This window comes from Mus pahari, chromosome 15 (genome assembly GCF_900095145.1).
Source record: "Mus pahari chromosome 15, PAHARI_EIJ_v1.1, whole genome shotgun sequence".
Taxonomy (NCBI): Eukaryota; Metazoa; Chordata; class Mammalia; order Rodentia; family Muridae; genus Mus; species Mus pahari.
The window spans coordinates 12,880,455-12,900,998 of record NC_034604.1 but is presented as its reverse complement, the minus strand read 5'-3'; the positions used below and the strand labels follow the sequence as shown (position 1 = coordinate 12,900,998).

General features: G+C 39.1%; 1 protein-coding gene across 1 annotated transcript in view; it reads left to right on the top strand.

The window, feature by feature from the left end:
- The window catches only part of Cdh2 (cadherin 2), a 218,364-nt gene that overhangs the window by 37,066 nt on the left and 160,754 nt on the right, over window positions 1-20,544 (top strand). The window contains exon 2 of the mRNA XM_021214167.2: window positions 483-594. Within this exon, the coding sequence (XP_021069826.1) occupies window positions 483-594 (112 nt within the window). The remainder of the gene's footprint in view (window positions 1-482; window positions 595-20,544) is intronic.

The window sequence follows — 20,544 nt, the reverse complement described above, 5'->3', positions numbered from 1 at the left end:
ATTATTTACCCTGCAATGAGTTTATTATAAAGTTTTTCCATTAATAAAGAGTGTTGAAGCAGACTTCATGAAGAACTGGATGAGAATGTATATGTTTGAATGTATGTTTTTTTCGCCCATGAGCCTTCTAGTTACTATGGGTGATGTGTGGGCCCCATGGACTATTTGGCTGACTCCTAGCTCCACACCCTCTTGGCCTGCTTCATTCACAATGGCCATTTTAATGGAAATGGTCAGTCCTTAGAAAAACCTGGAATGTGTATTATGTCAATTTCATAGGAATAGACAAGTGGGATTTGTTCCTTCAGCTCCAATTATCAAAAAGATTAACCCTTTGCCCTCTACATTCTAATTGTAACCCTTCAGAAACAGAGGTTATTTGTACAAGATAGCTGAAAAAAAATGGGGCTGAATGCCAAGAGGACTGTTTCTTAGTAGAAGGAGGCAGCAGTCATTGCCCACATTTTTCTCTTGTGTTGCAGGCATCTGTGGAGGCTTCTGGTGAAATTGCATTATGCAAGACTGGATTTCCTGAAGATGTTTACAGCGCAGTCTTACCGAAGGATGTGCACGAAGGACAGCCCCTTCTCAATGGTAGTATCTTAAAAGAAACGCTTGTCTTTACAGTGTGTTCAGAGTTCTTCAGAATGTCTCTGAATCATCTCTGTGGCAGAGGGAGTGTGGGATTTTCACAGTCTCCCTAATGAGACCCCAGGGAGTTTATCACAGGACTAAAGAGAAGCTTATATATTTCCTATGTATATTGTTGGAAGGCTCCTGGCCTCATGAAGGTTTTCATGTTTCTTCCTTGTTCAGTTTATACTAAGAAACCTTAGGCAGGTGCTCTCTCTGCTTTTTCTGCATACATTTCATGTAGTCTGAAGAACGGTATTTATTAGAAATCTGATTCTAAGGGTCAAAAATGATTTCTTTGAATTTCAGAAAGGGTCTTACAAATGTTACCTTGGATTAAAACATGCTCAATTCTAATATTTCAGCTACATTATAGTAAACAAATTCAACAAGTAGAATCTCAGATGGAAACATGAAATCTGTGATTTTTGTTACAGCATTGTTTATAGAAAGTACTAGAAAGCTCATCTACATAGAGCACCCGTGAATCTCAGATACAGACTCATTTTTCATGTAAATGTGATCAGGTTCATTATGGTTACTGCCAACAAGACTAGATCAAAATCAGAAATGAAACCTACCAAAAACAAACTTTAAAGCCCCTTCCTTTAGTTCCATTGGGAAAGAAATAAAAGCGGGGAGAGTAGCATTACAGTATTGCCATGAACACATTTATCATTGCTCAAATGCTATTGAAATATAAAAGCAAGAATTGTTCACTGAGTCACGTTTAAATTTTCCTTCCCTGCAAATCTTGCCCATCACTAAGGGTGTCTGAGAGAACTGCATTTAGAAAATCTGTTAACCTCAGCTAATTAATTTGCACAGAGCTCTACCACATAGCCTTAATTGAAGTGTCTCCATGGCAGTGACAAACCTGGTGCTCTAATACCTAAGAATCCTGGAGGCAGAGGACTTTGAAATGTAAATGGCCTCTTAGCTAAGGAAGTTCTTTCCTGCAACTTACATTTTATTTTAATTTCTATTTAAATTATGATTTGCTCCCACCTATGTGGTCTTTCTGAAGTCAATTTTTAATTTTCTCAAAAGCATTCTCCTGTCCCTGCCTCATTACATGTTCTTTTAATGAGCGAGTGTAAAACTGTCACAGCACTGGATCGTTCTCTTATCTAGTGGGCAATGAGTGACTTGGTGGCTTAATTCAAATCATAGAATGTCAACATTATCTCAACGAGACTCTTGAAGTCCTGCATGCTTTCCATGTTCTTTGAATCTGTAAATTACTAAATAGTACCCTAGAACCTGTTTAGTGAGAAAATACTTCATAAGTGCACAAACTATATTGACATGACTGAGCAATAGTTCTGCTAGGCAAAAAGAAATTTTAGGGAAATAGGTTGCAATTTTTCATTGTATTCTTGTGACTTTTAGTGAGTAATGCCTTTTCCAACGAGCTTTAATTTGTTTATTACCAATAGGCACATAGTCTGTCATGTGAAACCATAGACTTAAAATTAATTAGTTGGGCATTTTGAATAATTTTTAAAATGAGAGTTCATTTTCTGGTTATTCAATAATACTAGTAACAGAAGAAATAGGACTTTGCTTTTTGCTCATGTCTTTTTACTATAACCTAGACACTTGTGATTTCTGCTGACATTGCTATTATGAAAGATTCAAAATATTTTTGGCTTTCAATGCCAGCCATCCGTCATGAGAGAAGAATATATGATAGTGTGTTGTTTTCCTCAGGCTATACCATTACTGGTTTCTTTATCCTTCTTAGAAGATGTTAAAGAACATACCACCATCTGAAAGCTCAAGGAATTATTTTAAAATGGCCAATAGTAAAAAGAGTAACTTTGGGAAAGAAAGGAATTCACTCAAACTTCTGAGGAGCAGTAGACTTGTCTTTCCAAGAGTCACCAATTATTTTCCTGTCAGAGATCTGACCATAAATGCTTGCAAGGTTTTATCTTCTATATATTTTTGGAGTCTTTAGTAGGCTGATAATCCAAAGTTGTGCCATTCACGGGAGCCAAATGCCATGCCGTAATTAAATGCATTAGTTTGGATACTGCAGTAATTCAATTTACTTTATACACATGACACTGCTAAGCCAGTGAGGGTGATTGCTTCTGCTGTGTGCTAGTGCTCTGTAAGATTTAAAGAAACAGTTGTCTGTGAAAGTCCTTGACCCTTTCCCAAGCCGTTGGCAGATTGCGGTGTTCTACCATATGAAGGTTAATGAGTTACCACCGTTGAACTTCATCTTGTTTTTATTGTGCTGTCTTGCCTCTGTTGCAGGACATTCCTCTCTCAATCCTGTAGCATATATGTGTCCTTTAAAGGTAGAATCAGTTTCGTTATTCTAGCCAGTCATTTTAATTCTGTATTTTCAGTATTCAATAACATCATTCTTGATATTTCCTTTGGTTTCTTACTGATGACATTTTCAAAGAGGACAGTGGTTCACTCATTGAATGTTGTGATGTCGCAGGACACGTATGACATATAAAGGTTCAGGAAAGACTTGAGAGTTTTGGTGTTTAGTGGAGAGTTTTGGTGTTTAGTGTAGGGCTGCTGATCATTTTTCAACAGTTGAGTAGTAATCTTCATGAAGGTGCTTGGAAAGTATTAAGCTCTCCTTACAGACGTGAGATGATGTTAGAGAAGCCACAGAGGAGCCTGGCATGTACCATGGACAATCACTAAAGGACAACTTGTCCCCATCTTCCCATTCATTCATCAGACAACACATTTCAAGAACTAGTTAGACAGTCCAGTGTCTCTTCCAGATTTCATAAGTTTGTGATTTTGTAAAACCATGAAGAGAATGATGTGCCTTATGCTCAACCTTCGCCTCTCCTGTCATAGTATTTGAATACTTTAGCTCATTAAAGAGAGTCCACAATTTTTTTTTAAAAATAGCTATATAGCCATTTTATATAGGCTTTGGTTCTATGTTGTTAGCAAAACCAGATTTTTCTTAGCTGTGTGTCTATTTTTAAACATACAGGTTGTTTCCAATTTTCTTCTCTGGTGTATAGTGCTGCTGTGAAGATCCTAGAGAAAGTTAATGTTTCTTTAGGGACATCGTCTTCTGGAACTTGATCAAGGTAGAATTCCCAGGTCAAAGGAAACATAGACTTTGGGAGGTGGATGTTAGTGTTCTTTTTAAGTTTGTGTGCGTGCATGTGCCCGCCTTGCTGTGTTATAACTTCATATGTTGGTCCTTGCCTTACATCTTGCTGGAGACTGTATTTCCTGCTCCTGCTGGTTATCCCAGGTTTAGCTGTACTGCGAGTGTCCAAAGCCTCTGCTTCTCCTCCGCCGGCTCCCCGTACTGGGATTCCAGCTGCTCAGTGCTCTGTTCCTTTTCTGGGGATCCAAACTCAGGTCCTCAGTGAAACTCTCTGCCCATTGAACTCTGGTCCCCAGCCCTGGAAAGGTCTGCTTTGAAGGATAAGTTTTTTTTTTTAAAAGATTGAAAGTATATGTTACTTCATTTTAAGATCTTCATCACCATGTAATTTTGTAATGTTTTCTAGTTTTGTTTTTTTCCTTTCTGGTGCAAAGCAGTTTTCAATCTTATGAGATATATGTTTGCCTTCGTGAATTAGGATCAGATCTATCATGTTTAGGGAGTCATTTTTACTTTACATTTTCCTATTCCAGTTTCAAAGCACTTATTACCAACTCTCTCATTTTCCAGACAAGCAAATTAGAGCTCTGAGAGATTATAGGCTTGCCCATGATTACATAGCTCCTTAGTCTGATAGCTGCAGACCTGGAATTAAAACTCAGTTTTTTTCCCCTAACATAGTTCTGATGATGCTGATAATTAAAAAAAAAAAAAAAAGGGCCCACCACAGAGATGGGGGAGGTTCTGGGGAACTAGTCCACATATCCAGGTGTCTTGTGCCAAGCTTATAGGAGATCCACTTCCTCTCCTGACATAATGATTTACATGTTGCTGGGTAGATTTGGACACCATCACATAAACAATACCTGTCTCTTTCTCCTTCTGTCTTTGTCTTTATTGTCTGTCTGTCTGTCTAGATATGTATCTCTTAATAATTTTTCACTCAGTCACTTATACATGCCTACTTATCAGGAAAAATATTGAGCTCTGGAAGATAATAATTAATTTAAACTCCACTAAACTAGAAAAAGAAAGCTTTGTGAGAGTGCATTGCTTGAAAAGAAAGGAATTACTATCTCTCTTATGTCCACAGTATCTGACACAGCAACACCAACCAGCTTGACATTGCAGAAGATCGTAGGGTTTTTCAGTGTGCCTGGCAAGAGGGGGTTTCACCAGGTCAGCTCCTCCAGAGCTGGTTAACAGAAATAGCAACTGGCAATTACCATGAATATGTTCAGTAATCCATGCTGTTGCACAGCCTCTGGGCAGCTCCTGACGACTGTGTTCAACTCAATAGGACTTCACTCAGATTACTTGGCTTGCTGATCAGGCCTGCGCTGCATTAACATGGGGCTGAAGGATGTTAGCTGCAGATGACATGACGGAAATAGTTTTAATTTGTGTAGTAGGAGTATAGGGCTAGAACACTGTGTGTGTGTGTGTGTGTGTGTGTGTGTGCTGTGTGTGGGGGAATGCATGTGTGTATAGAGGACAAAGGTCATCCTTGGGTATTTGCCTCAGTTGCTCTCCACCTTGGTCACCATGGCATGATGAACTGAGGTTCTCAGATTGAGGTAGACTGGCTAGCTAGTGCAGACTGGGGATCTACCTGTCTCTACCTGCCATTGGTACAATTGCTTGCTCTTGGGTCAAGCTTTTAACCATGCCTGAGGATTGAAACTTGGGTCCTCTTAGATGGCAAGCACTGTTACTGACTAAACCACCCTCCTCCAGCACTTGCTGTACTATATTTAAAAATAATATTAGTGCCTTGGAATGGCATGTCTCGCCAAATTTTAACAGAGACTTGTTCATGACACACTGTTATGATTATTTTGGTAAATTCTATTTTTATTTAATATGTAAAATACTCTAAAATATTTGAACTGTATAGCATTATAAAGCTCTTGTTAATAAAGCCAAGCAGGCCTTTACAGCCCACTGGCATGTGATGGATTGTGGGAAGTGGCACAAAGCATGGGGGTTGTTCTTTCTGTTCTTGATAAGCAGCTGGGTGCATCCTTGGTGATCATTTTTCAAAGATCTTCTCATGACAGTAGCATTCTTGTTTTTTAAAGTCAGGGCCTTTTAAAAAACATAGTTTTAAAATGACTCATTTATTTTTTTTTATGTCTTTACATTCTACTGTCATCCTGTCATCCTCCCCAGTTCTCTCTCTTTCTCTTTCTCTCTCTCTCTCTCTCTCTCTCTCTCTCTCTCTCTCTCTCTCTCTCTCTCTCTCAGCTGGCTCTCTTTACACCCTGTTGAGGCAGGGCCTGTCTTGTCTCCATCACACTGTATTCTCCAGGTTAGCTAGGTCTTGAGCCTCTGGCTGATTCTCCTGTCTCCAGGTCCTCACTCCAGCATCCCTGGAGCTTTCACCTACCATGCCAGCTTACAAGCCCTGGTAAGTTTCTTTTCTTAGAACAATATAATTAATTATATAGCAAATAAAGGAAATTGGAGACCGTTGTCCTTTTTATGGCCATTTAGACATTATTTCCCATTTGTAAGTTTTTCTAATGTTTTGAGTGTATTTTAGATCCTGTTTTATCAATACGAATGGTGACAAGCCTGTTCAGGTGTATGCTTCCTAGTTTAGTTCCTTTTTCAGGTATTCCCAACCTTGAGCAATTTGGAAGAGCTATATAAACTTAAAGCAGGAGAGACTAACAAGCAGGCTCCCAAATATTTTACAGAGCTATCCTCATAAGGTCAAAGAAAACCTTTCTGTCTCTCTGCCTTCATAGCCAGCATCTATTAGTATATGAGTATATTTGGCAGAAATCAGTGCCATGAGACAAATGTAGCAGGACCAGGAAATGAAGAATATGTGCTTTGGCAGTTTAAGTTGCGTGGTCAGGTTATAAAAAAAAACTAAGTTATAATTTTGCTATTGTATTGTATTGTCCAACAGCTATAGATCGTTATAGATCCAGCTATAGAACGTTAAAAACAGCCAACAGTTCTTATTAGGGCCTGAAGGAGAGTTCCTGGCTGACTGGAGTGAAGACAGGAAGGGGCTGAGGTGAAATGAGGTCACTGTAGTCACAGCCCCTTTGTGTGAGGCTTTGTAGACTGTTATAAGGACCTTGGCTTTGACTAAGAAGAGGTAAAGAGTTTTGGAGGGCTTTCAGCAGAGGGAGGACATGATCTGACTTCAGAACAGGATCATACTGGCCATGACACCGAGAAAAGACAGGAGGAGAGGCCCGATGGTGGCTCGTGTGAGAGGGTAACAGAGACACGGAGGTGGGAGCAGGGCTTGAATTTAGATTTTACAAGAATTATATATGAAGTAAAAGTCATATAACATAAAATCCACTATTTTAAAGCGACTGGATGATAGATAGAGCTTAGTCTATTCATGTGTGGACTCATGGATACAAGAATCATGTGAAGTAAAAGTCATGTAACATGAAATCCACCATTTTCAAGTGATGGTAGTGCCTAACCTATTCATGGAGTGGTACAAGCACTAGCTCCTCCTACTTCCAGACCATTCTACTACAGCAGAACAAAAGAGGTTTTCTCCAAAAAGCACTGTCACTCTCCTTTTCGTCTGACTTCCATCACACAAACTTTCATGGTTGCTTATTTCACACAACATAAAACTCAGGGAATTCTTGGAAGCTCTGGCTATGTCATCCGAAGCTCATTCTTTCTTCTGGTGAATGGTATACATGCTATGAACCCATTCACACAAATGGTGGGATATATGGTTATATATATGCACACTCACCATAGTGTATTCGTCCATTCTGTTATGCTCCATCTGTTGATAGACATTGACACATTCTCACTGATGGCTCACTGAGAATCCTGCTAGTGTGTATACTGTACAGTCAAGTAGAGGAGAGACACTGCAGAAAGGTTACACTTTTCATAGGGAGAAGTGGGGATTGAGTGGGTGTCAGAGGGGGATTAAATAGATACTAAATGTTTTTATGGTAAGGAAATGAGTCCAGTGGAAGGAAAAATGCCACAGTCCAGTAAACGGGAGTCAGTGGTTTGAGAAATGAGATGAGGTGGAACTCTGGAACCTGGACTGCTTGCCAGCCTGCATGTGCTTTACACACCTGCATTTGAACCCCCTCCAAGGCTGTTGGTTATGGCCCTCAGGTGGCTACAGGTCCTCATTCCAGCCTTCTGGTTTATCTGAGCAGACTTCCTCTAAAGAAATGGCAAAGAGCATAAAAATGAAACCTTTGTGGCATTCCATGTTGCAAACAGTATTTTCATAGGTAAGGTATCCTTAACAGATGGTTACCCAGTTTCTTGATATACTGCCACCACTCTCTCCTCTTCAATGGGAAGGCGATCATTTCAGCATCTGTTCCATTTTTGGAGCATTTTGTTAAAAAACTGACTTCTTAAAAACTGTAACAGAATCATGTTTCTGAAATTTTTATCTTGTATACCATCGATAGCACAGTTTATTAGTTTATGCTTTTGATCATTTTTTTATTATTATTCTGAAAAGTGTTTTGAACATTTAACACACAGTAGGCCCTTTACAAGAAACCGGGGGATGCTGATTAACAGAGACGCAAAATCCTTTTGGGGATGACTTGAATTCCATATTCTTAACACACATGGGCATGATTGCCTGGGTTCCTTCATTCCTCCAGGTCCCTTGGCTGAACATCAAACAGTTTTTTCAGTGGTGCTTGAGCACTTTAGGTCACTCTCGTCTTTAAAAGAGAGGAAACTGAGGTTTTTCCCCCAGTAGAACTTAATACCTTGTGCCCTGATGCGTGTGACCATGGCACTCCTCCTGGCTTTGAGGCAGGTTCGGCTCTTCTAGGTAGGACTGGCATTATTTATGGGAACATTACTTTAGCTCTGGCTAGAGTTGAAATTAACTCAAGCTCCTCCCTGACTCTCAAACAAGCTTATTTACATCTTGACTGGTAAGATTTATTTTTTATGCAAGTGCTGGACATGTAAGTTGAGTATTTTCTAATAAAGAGCCTAGCTCCACAATATACAGAGACCCCGTGACATGCCAGATACTCAGTAGCCCTAGGAAATCATGCTCGAATTTATTTTTATAAGGAACCAATTGAATAGAGGAGCAAACGAAAGAAATAAAGAAGTTTCAGGTGACATTAATTGAGCCTTTACAGATAATTCTGGTCACACTTCCTCTCGTGGAAGGGAAGTCATCCTCTGGAATGCTTCCTTCTTTGGGACATAAGATTCCTTTTGTGGATGTTTGAGGATGCTGAACTGCATTATTTTTGTGAGAGGGTGGTCTTTCTAGGTGCCCTACCAAATGAGATTAACATTAATTCAGTGTCCATTCTTTGTGATGAATTGAGAGTGAAGTTGAAAGTTGAACCACTTTTTAAAACTTGTGTTTATAGTACCTGGCCGACCCCACCTCATGCCCTTCCTAGGAGGAGTTCCCTGTGCCAAGATATATTCCACATGGGTGGAAGGTATCCGTTAAAGCAAGGAAGATCCCTTTAACTAATGCACTTGGTTGTGAGACCTTCCCTTCGTTTGCTCTATAACTTTGCTTGTCTCTTGCTCATTTTCTCTAGTTCAATTTTTGTTTCTAAGGTTTGTATTAAAAAAACAAAACAAAACAAAACAACAACAACAAAACCCACAGCAAGTAACTCTCCCAAAGTTCCATTAGTTTAGCTTCTTAAACTCCAGGACCATTAATGTTCAAATTTTAGAGTATGTTAGTTACTTCAGGAACATATGATGGGCCAGCGGCCATGGCTTCATGATAGACACTTGGGTACTCGTGTCATGTCTACTAGTATCATTCTAAGGGTGATGATGATAAAGGTAGCAGCGCCAACACTAGCGACACTAACGCTATTGGCCTTCATATGCATTTCAGCAACAGGAATCAGGTGCTTTTCACCCATCTGTGTTCCATGTTTGGATGTCAAACCACATTAGTCCACATGTGGAAACAGTGGATGTTGTAGATTTATCTTCTCCCTGCCTTTTAGGTAGAATCTACTCTCATCCTTGGATAAGTGGCTTCTTCTAACATCTGGTTCAAATGATATCTTGTATACACTCTTAATTAGTTTTATTTTAAGCATCTGAGCATCTATTTCTTTCAAATAAAAAGAATTGGCAGTTCTAATGAAAATGTTAAGTAAATGAAGACTGGTTCTTTTCTTACTCTATGACAATTTAGGATAAAAGAAGGAAACTTATGAAAATAGCCCCTAAGTTTTATTTCTCAGTCTTTTTAAAAAGAATATTTTCTTTTTATTTATGTGTCTGTGTCTGAATGGATGTATGGTACAAGAGTGTGAGTGTCCACGGAGGCCAGGGAGGGTGTATGGGGATCACCTGGAGTTAGAGTTACTGTGAATTGTAACTCTCCTAATGTAGGTGCTGGGACCCAACTTAGGTCCTCTGAAAGTTCTCTTACGACTGAGCCACCTCTCTATCCTTGATCTCAGTCAATTCTTGGTGCTCAACCTCCCTCAAACCTGGCTGCTTTGCTTACCTGCAGAAGGTGTAGTCTGAGCAAAGGTACTCTTGGGGGAAAGCAGCACCTAGCTGACTGTTCTACCTTTGATTTGTAACTGGGAATTAGCTGGTCTTCCCAAGGTTCTCTTTTCTCCTCTATTCTTGGCCTCAGTTAGCACTCTGCCATATTTTATTCTCAGAACTTACACAATAGGACCCACTGATTATCATGTAATTTTGAATTTCAAAAGGAACCTCAAAACAAAGTCTTATCAAATTTAGCATGAATTGTATGTTTAAGAAAGGTATGGAGATAGGGGGAATTCTCGGGACCTAGGAAATATTCGTGTTATGTATATTCATTCAGCAAATTTCTCTGCATGAAGAAATTGCTTGGAAAATGTTATTGCCAATTGTGACGGTACGGAAAACACTGATAGTTTGTGATGTCCATTTACATTAAGTGCTTTCCTATGCAATTTTAAAGGGCAAAAAAAAAAAAAATAATGGGGTACCTCAATGAACTCTCAGAGAAGAGTCTCCACAGAATTTAATATTTGTTATCTTAATTCTTTTGTGAAATCAAATCCTCCAGATTTTCAAATTATGCATGTATGTAATTATTCCATCAGTTCAGTCACTTTGCCCTGGCATCCTTTGCTGACTTGTCATTCATTCAGTGTAACAAAGTCACTGAAGCAGCCTCATGCATTTATACTGTAAGGAAATGGTCCTTTGTGAGCTAAGTGCTACTCTACTGTAAAAGGCCCAGCGTGATGTTCTGGGCAGTTACTAATTATAGACACCAGGATTTCTTGGCCCATTGTGCTGTCCTGTTCTCTCAGGGTTAGTAGTTTTACATTTAAACATCCTAAATACTTATCTCATCCTGAATAATTTTATAGCAGGATTTTCCATGCAATCATTTAAGGAAACAACTTAAAAGGGGGTGCTTTTGTAAATAGTTGGTAGATGGCTTCAGTGGTCAGGTGGCATGTCAGAAATCCTGTGTAAAAGTTTGTAAGGAGCACCTTCCTTTGACATTCAGAGCTATTCATGTGTGTTTCACTCTCATAGTACCTCATAAATCCTGGACAGTTTCACTTATGATATATTAGCTTCTGAGCTCTGCAAGTCAGGCAGTTCAGGATGCAGGTGTTTCCACTCGGTGCTAAGAGTGGCTGATTGGGATCAGGGACTGTGTTCCAACTTCTTCCTTCATACACAGTCCTGTGACATCAGGGCTTCTCCAGGACTTGCTTTGGATAGAACATTTTGGGGACCTAGACCTTGCTTGTGACTCGCACCCAGTACACACGTGTTCAGGTTTTTAATCTTCATGCCAGGCAGGGTACAAAGTCACTTTTTCATGCCTTTGCCTGGTGACTACAGAAACTCTCTAGATTTCCTGGAGGAACTGCTGAGGGTCCTCAAGGTTATGTGGGGTTCTCATTGCTGGACTTCTGCCTTTACTCTGAGGGCTTTAGTTTTATTATAGGTTTTTAAAGTTCTGCTTCTTAGTAAAAAGGTCCTGGAAACCAGGGTCAAGTAGCTTGCGTGGCAAGCCTTTTCGTTTCTTTATTTAAGAAGCATAAATTTGTTTCTGTGGAGCATATGAGAAGACACACACAGGCCCCGTGGACCAATGCTTTCTTATGTAGTTCACTGGGGGCAGCAAGCAGCTGGTCATAGCTAGCTACAGAAAAAAAAAATCATTTGCCACAAAATACTGAAGTTATAGTCTATGCGAGCAGTATAAAACAACAAAAAATGCATGCTTTTCAAACAAGAGATTTTCTAGATTACTAATGATAATATATTTTTAATCAGTGTTTTATCTTCCAAATCCCATGGTCAGTCTTTAATTATTATTAATAAATATAATAATTTATTTATTAATATAAACATAATTTTATTTATAAATAAATGTAAAATGTAAAAATGCTGATATAGATAAATGTATTGAGATGCAGAGAGATTTATGTGTTTAAAGGTGAAACATTTGGAAGTCAAGGTTCACAATTTGAACCCATGTCTCTGGTGTCTTTGTGCCTGCACTGATTTACAGTGAAGCAACCACAAGACATGCCTGAAGACGCCTCACAAAGTAGGGATCCTATGAGATAAAATGAATGTTTCAGATAAGAATTTAGAAGTACCCTCTGAAGAAGAGAAATTTCCAAATATGAGGAGTGTATCTATGAGTCCAGATTGTATATTTTATATTATTACTTTGGAAATGTATATTTATGCATGTGCATGCTATGTGTATGAAGGTGTCCACAGAAGTCAGAAAATCGTGTCAGGCCCTATAGGGCTGCAGTTATAGGTAGTTGTGAGTTACCCTATGTCAGTGCTGGGAACTGAACTTGGGTTATTTTCTAGAACAACAAGACAGACCCATCACTACCTGTTTTCCCCCACAAATTTCATTTAATTTCATTAAAGAAGACTTATCAGAAATACAGACCAAGTTACCTGAACAACTGAGTGGGGAATGAGTTGCCTTGGGTGGGCATTAGAGTACTCTGAATTTGTGGAGAGGGCAGTTTGAGTGATGTTCTTATCTAAAGCTGTGAACAAAATGGCTGCCATTCTGGAAATCACATGTGTTGTGGACATCATGATAGTCTCCATGGAGAGCTATTCCCTCAGCAAGTATTTGAGAAGCTATGTTCTGCTAGTTACTTGGTTCAGCTTCAGGAGAAAATGAGTCCATCTCTGCTTCCAGCACTTTGCCTTTCTTTCTCTTCTTTGGTTGAAATAAAGGAAGCACTCTCAGGAGTCCTTGTCAGCTGTACACTTCCTAGTAGAGTGGAGAGAAATCTGTCCCTAAGTGAAATTACTGAACTGCTGAATTAATATGATCCAGGAGCGCTTTCTACCCCTGGGCCTCTAGTCGTGTTAGCCGATAAGCTCCATCGATTGTGTAAGGCAGCGTGAGATGAGTTTTCTGTTACATGCAGTGAGTTGCATCCTAACTGATACTAGGTCCCACGGAAGGTCTCAATGAGGTTGTGAGCACAGGCTTTGAGCCTTCTGGGGAATTAGAGGCCAGTGCATAGGATGTAGTTGGAAAGGGAAGGGAGGGAAGTATTAAGGGAGGAATACAGACTGTTGCTGTGCGTCAGGAGACTGGATTGCCGGGCTGCTCTGCGCAGGGTCAGCTGTCTAAGGCAGGGACTGTCTATGCCAGGCTCTGTCCAGTACTGCCACTATGTATTGTAAGAGCAAACCCCCTTGCCGTCTTGGTATTATTGCACACAAGAAATAAACAAGTGTGAAAGTAAGTGTGTTGGGGAGATTCAATGTGAAGCAGAAAAATTATACCGAAGAGTATTAGTTTTTCTAGACACCAATATTGATTGTTTTTAATGTGAAGAACTTAGAAATTTAGAAAGATGAAAGACAAACAAGATGCTAGTTTGGATGTGGGTAGGTGTTCGGGTCAAAGGAGATTTTAATGGAACCGTAGAGACTCCTTCTCAGGTCATAAAAGGCCTTGGGAATGGCTTCTTTCCTGCCATGGCCTGTGTATCTTCATCATCTCTAAATGCACTTTCTTTGGTTTTGTTGTAAAATATAACATTGAGTGTAAAGGATAAAGATCCAGAGGTTTTTCTAGGTCACATCTCAATATAAACTCTGCATGGCGGTGAGGGAAGTGCCATGTTGAAGATGCTATCAAGGGTCCTTAGCCTTTGCTTAGGTGGAAGGGAGGAGGCACTGTCCTTCAGCAGCAGCTGTGTGCTGATGAGGGACTTCACTCGCAGGTCTTCACAAGTCACTGTGAAGCCTTCATGGTTGTCAGGGACTGACAACCTGATAGAAAACACACAGAAACCCAAGAAAAATATCTCTTTTCCTGGCAGAAGGTACTCTTCCAGCATTTTCTACTTGCCACTGTTACAGGCTTTAATGTAGGATACTCCTTTGAGCTTTTAGATATAGGCTGTCCGGCCAACAAATTATAAGGCATTTTTTTGGTCTTAAATAGCATCTGCTTTCTCAGAGTATTCTGTAGATGTCTGGCTAGCTGAGGAAATAGTGTGAACAGCACTTTCTATAAATGAAGACTCAGCTGAGTGGAGAAGCTTGTGCGCGACCATCTCTGTATCTGATGTCCATGTTTAATGCAATCTTTCTGAGGTAGTTAGCTCATGGGAACATGGGATTGCTGTGACTCGGGATCCTACACATGCTCAATGCTCATGGCTTAGGTTTTTCTCTTCTAGACCGTGTTACAGGAAGCATAACCTCTCCCCCAATCCCTCTCTCCTTTTGAAGTCTTGACAGAGTTGTAGATTTTTGTATCCCTGTGGCGTAATCTCCACCTGGATACTGGTATGGTTTGTGTGGATTGGCTCTTGTCTGCCTTATCATCACCTGAGAGGTGGACACACTGTGACTGTCTGTTTTATAAAAGAAAACTAAAGTCGTGAGATGAAGGAGGTTATCATTCCCTCTGTGAAATGGTGGAGCTCAATGTCCTGTTATTTGACCAAATCTGGTTTGTTGTTTAGCACACCATTTTGGGTAACTCTGGGTCCCCTGTAATGACTGATTTCTAATTGCTAAGAAGCATGGCACTTAGGTTTGTTACATTAATTTCTATTTTTCAACTTGTGGAATAGAATATAGCTTAAGCTACACTCTCCTTAAGTGAAACACAAGTTTAACATGTTAGTTTTGCTCTATATACTAACTGCACACAAGACTTACTTAAAATGTTGTTTGACAGTTATCACAATTAAAATATATTTCTTTAAGCTGTAGGTAGATATTTATATTTAGTGGTTGTGTTTTATTTGCAGTCTTGAAATCTTACAGCTATGACTGAAGAATGTAAAACTGGTGGTATTAAACTGCTATAGAGAAAAGTATTACTCAGCTTTAGCAGAACTTTAGCTTGGTTTTGATGTTATTTTAAAATGCAAATAATAATTTTTCATCTAGGTGGCTATTAACCAGAATCGACACAGAGGCCATTCTAGGATCTGTTTGCATATTACAGAGGTTGCCTAATAAAAGGTGACTGCTTCTTCTCGAGTATGACCAGGATACATACAAAACTGTATGTGAAGGTCTGCGGTAATTAGATATTGTGGTGGGGGAGCCTGTTATTGTGTCTCAAATTATCTTCCAAATTGAATTTTGAATCTAAGCAAAACAGAAATTCAAATTGGCTTCTGGATTATGCCATGGTCAGAGTGGAATAAGTGACATGCTTGTTGAAGGTACAGCTAAGTTCATCAGGATGGGCTGCTTCCTGTTCTTCTGTGGAATTGATTTTGTGGTTGAGTCTTAATAGGACCTTCATTGAGCTTTGTAATTCTTTGCATTAGAGTAAAACTTTCACTATTGTAGCCAAACAGCAAAACTTCTTTGGAGGGTAGGTATAAAATTCACACTTAGGAATAAATACTGGGGGCTTTAGGTTATTCTATTACCCACATAGTTCTTGATGCTTATTGATACTTTATATAAGAGATGAGATTACAAGACTTGGTGATGAGTTTTTCAGACCCAATGACATATCCTGGTGCAGTCTGTATTTGCTTGATTTTTTTCCCCACACTTAACTGTAGGAAAGTCAAATGAAGAACTGTAGATCTACAACATCAAACTAGTGGTTAAAAGTTTAAAGATTATCAAACTATGACAATTTAAAAATATATGGAACTGTCACAATAAGACTTTTATAAAATAGGATAAAATCCTTTAAAGAACTAAACAATATATCAGGTGAATTTAAAAATAGATCAGGTGAACTGCCATCAATGACAATTAAATGTATCTTTAAAGTGTCATGGTGTGCTGACCTTGTATAGTGGTCACTTTGCTTGTTCTTCTGGGCCTCTGGCCTAAGCAGATTGGTGATATCCCAGAATGGCAGTCTATCTGTCGAGTATTCTTTTATCCCTTTTTCTATTACCTCAAACCTTTGTCCCTCAGTGTTCTTTGATGATTGTAAGTTGATATTTGATAGCTTAGTTTGGCAAAGTCTTTGTGAAGCATTGTCCTTGGCTTCTAACGGCTAATCACTTGATCCCTGTGGAAATGGCCTCATGATGGGCTAATCATGCAATCTGTAGACTGTAGTTTTCTATGACCAAAGGGAAGAGAAATGTCACACATTTCTGTTCTTTGATAAAGAATATTCTGAAGTACTCTTGAAGGACTTCTGTATATGTGAAGGTGTCTCTACTTTTTAGCACAATGAATCTGTTTCTACATCTAGCTCATATATATTTAGTTGTGTGTGTGTGTGTGTGTGTGTATGTGTGAGTTTTAATGTTTTGGCATGACTCAATTAAATGTCTGCTTTTTTTGTTTTGTTATTAGAGAATCATCTCTTTGTTATTTTAATACTGTTGAACAAACTCTTCTGGTTAGCTTTGAGCAAGTAAGTGGATTTGACCATTGTTTACTATGAAGAAATTTTTTTCCATTTGCCTCAGGGCATCAAAAACATCCTGTTAATATGGCTACCAGAGATGAATCCTACTGTTATTAGTGGGAATTTTGTTGACTTGGAGCTACCTATTATTAAGGGAAGGGTTATAAAGGCTTATAAATTTCTAAGTCACTCCAAGTTAAGTTCCATTGGCAAAACCCACACCACTTCTTTTGAAAGCTCAGGAGCAGGCCTCCTTAGATCTTATGGGTCTATTTGTTTCTTTGTTTGTTTCTTTTCTTTTCTTTACATCAAATTAGTGAGTATGTTATCACAATTGTTATTTTTTCTTCTAAAGAAGATGATTTCATTACTGCTACAATGCTTATCTTTTTTTTTTTTTTTCAATTCTTTAAGCTACCCTCCATCCTGATGCTTAAATTCTTCACACAAAGCCGATTCAATGTCTTCCCTCTTGCTTAAGGAACCCAGCCATGAGGCCATGGTGAAAGTGGACCAGACCAGACACACTTGGGCGCACCAGGGCCAGGCCACACATACTTGGGCATTGCTGTAGGAGCAGCCTGTGCTTACGCTCTGTCATCCATGGCTCGTGTAGACTCTGTCACTTGGGATCCTCACTGATGGGTCCATTGTGATCACATTGCCTGGAAGGACTCATACACACATTAGGCTTGACATGCCACTAAATCTCTTATGCTGTCTCTCTAGAACACATTTGCTAGCTCTTCCCCTGTCAGGTCTCAGAAGTCACTTTCCCATCATTCTAGAGGTCTTGCTAGGGTGGCCTGAGTTTCACCTCTGACTTCTGTGCCAAACATGGCTCTCTCAACACATATTTGTAATAAATAATGTGTAACACTCATTTCTCTTTTATGTTTATGACACTAGAAAATGGGAGTGATATACCCTAAGTTATGAAGTTTGAAAAGGTTGTTAATAAGAGATTAGAGGTCTGTTGACTGTATAGGTGAGTTAAATACCTAAACACATACCAGTTTAGGGTCTTTACATGAGTCAGTTTACCTATAACAAACACCCAGTATTTATGAATACAATTAGCCTATAATAGCAGGTAAATGTTTGTGTATATTTTAAAGGATTCAGTATGCAGAGCAGGAAAACCCAGAGAATGTGCAAACGCCCAGCTAGTAAATGGGAGTGTCCATGCTTTCCATAGTTTTAGTGCCATCTTCCTTAATCTAAGGTATAATGTGCTATGGTTAAAACAAATCTTTTTTTTTTTTTTTCAGATATATTAACACTCCCTATTACTCTACTTAAATATCATTTCATATTCACATTTTTCTCGGGAGGCAATAGTCTTCAAAGAAAATATATTTGAAAAGTTTTAAAGCGCATATATGTCAGTACATGCTATGGACTAAATAGTATGTGACCTTTTAAGAGGTGACATTTTTATTAAATATTTACCTGTTTTTCTTTAAATGTGAACCACTGTCCTGTCAAACTGAGTTCAAAATACTGGATAATGTCCTTTCCCATTGACTTTCTTTTTTTCCCCTGTAAATAGTATTCTTCAGGTACTTTTTTTTTTTAACCATCTTCAATACAAAAATTATTAAAAATAATTTTTTTTCATATTTTCTAGTCACCAAATTATTCTTTAAAGGTAAAAGTTAACATAGCATACATTTTTTTTTTATTAAGTCAGGAGCTGTGATGTCATGAATACTAGTTGAGAGCTAATCCTTTCCTCTGGTTTGAATACTTGTGATAGATCTTACATGTCTGAGTTGGCACTTGAATTAACATGTATGAAGCAGTCAGAAGAAAAGTTAGCACATACTAAATGCTAAATAAATGTCTTATGATGACTTCCATGTTTTCCTTCCATAATTGTTGGGCAAGTGACAGTTTGAAATGTATATAGGTTTCTTGCATATTTATATGGAAGAAAAGGTAGATGAACCCATGGTTGTAAAATGAAATTTCAGATTTAGTTTGTCTCTACTCCTCTTAATATAATTCAGTTTAATCCAGGTCCCTATCTGAAGGAAAGTCAAAATTTTACGATCTCTTTTGAGGGTTTTCCTCCCTTCCTTCTCTCATCTCCTTTGCCATCACAGTAGGTAGACACTAGTTATTACAGTCAGTGTCCCATTAAGTAGCACTGTTTATCCTGGTCACACTGTCAAGATCACCTAACTGAATCAGTGATGGTGCACTGACATAGGGGGCTTCCAACTCTGGGATCTGTAGTGAAGACACTCCAAGAGTTCTCCCAGACCTTATAGGCTGCAAGAAAAACAGGGAAGGGCAGTCTTCTATCTCTCAGATTAGTGAAAAGGCCTTAGCATATGAATATGTTCATGTGATGAAACATGTGAAAATATTAAATCAGAGAAAATTTTATTAATGGTTCATTTGTGAATGTGCGTGTGTGTGGGTGTGTGTGTGCATGTGTGTGTGTGCATGTGCATGTGTGTGTGTGTGTGTGTGTGTGTGTACATGTGTGAGCAAACACTTGTGTGTGGCTGCTAGAGGTTGGTTGTTCCTGGATTGGCCTTTCCTTTGTTAACTGAGTCAGAGGTGGGGTCTTTTGATCTTCCGCCCTCCATCAGCCATTCTCACTGGCCAGTTTGCTCTGGAGAATGTCCCTACAGAGACTGGGATTGTAAGAGAACCTCCATGCCCCCTAACCCTTGGCTTTTCTTTGAGTAGTGACGATCCCAACTAGTTATCCATGAACCATCTCCTAATACCCCATATTTTTCCTCAGTGTGCATTAAGTCACACTGGCATTGTTCACATGGGCTGACCCAGTGGGAGGGAGGCTCATGCCCTTGTAGTTCTGTAGCTGAAACACGCCACTGCTTTCTGAGGATGCTCTAGAGTGGCCAAGCCACTTTGTGGATTATATTCAAATTTGAGGACAATTCCCTAGGCTTTAGATTTCATCCTCTGAATTGGAAACAAAGCCTTTATTTATTTATTTTTTAGACTGAAAGGAATTAAGAAATATTAGAAAGATTAAAGTGGTGATTTATTATGACATAATTGCCTTCACCTTTAAATGCCCAAATATTGCAAAGGCAGAGCAGTAGTAGAAAAAAGCATTTAACCCTTGAGTGTAGAAGAGGACAGGGGTAGCTTTGGGGAAATGACCCCCTGACTGATGTTTAGAGAGACATGTAGTCTTTCTAGTTTGTTTTAGATTAACAACTCGATAAGTTTTGGCAGCAGTGTGTATGCACACATGTGAGTGTGTGTGTGTGTGTGTGTGTGTGTGTGTGTGTTAATCCATTCACAGCATCATCAGGTTTCTTTTGAATGAGAATTGAGTTTGACTGAAGAAAATCCTGTCATTTCCAATGGAAATGAAAATGAGCAGATGTAGAAAATGAACCTTCAAGTTAATCTGTTCACCCTCCTGCCTGCATCAGGTGACTCAGGAGTGGGAAGAAGCTGCGGAAGGGAATGTTTTTAAATGTCTCTGCGGATATATTTTGGGGTTCAAAGGAGCAACTTCAAGGAGATAAATTGTCATTTTGTTTTGAAATATGCACAGAAAATATTCTTGTTTTAAAAGTCACTTTTACCTTGAACTTATTATTGTATCATTTTTAAAAGTGGGAGAGCTTGGAGCTTTGTCTCCCTCCCTGCGCTCTGACTGAATGCTGTCTACTATTTTAATCATGTTAATGTACTGCTTGCTGTATCTGTGGCTGCCTGAGAACAAGAGCTTTCTGTTCTTCCTCAGCGATCTGAGCTGCACACCAAGCACAGCCTTGCAAACAGTTCGGGGTTTACTCTAAGCTGATCAATACATGCAAAACCTTTGATTTAGTGAGATCAATAAAGTATAATGAGGTCTGTGCTCCAGTCCCCCTTCAAGTGTCACTGTCAGGGTAGGAAGTTGACTTTTTTTCTGTTGTGTGACCAAATCAAAATTAGGTCTGTGACTGGTTTG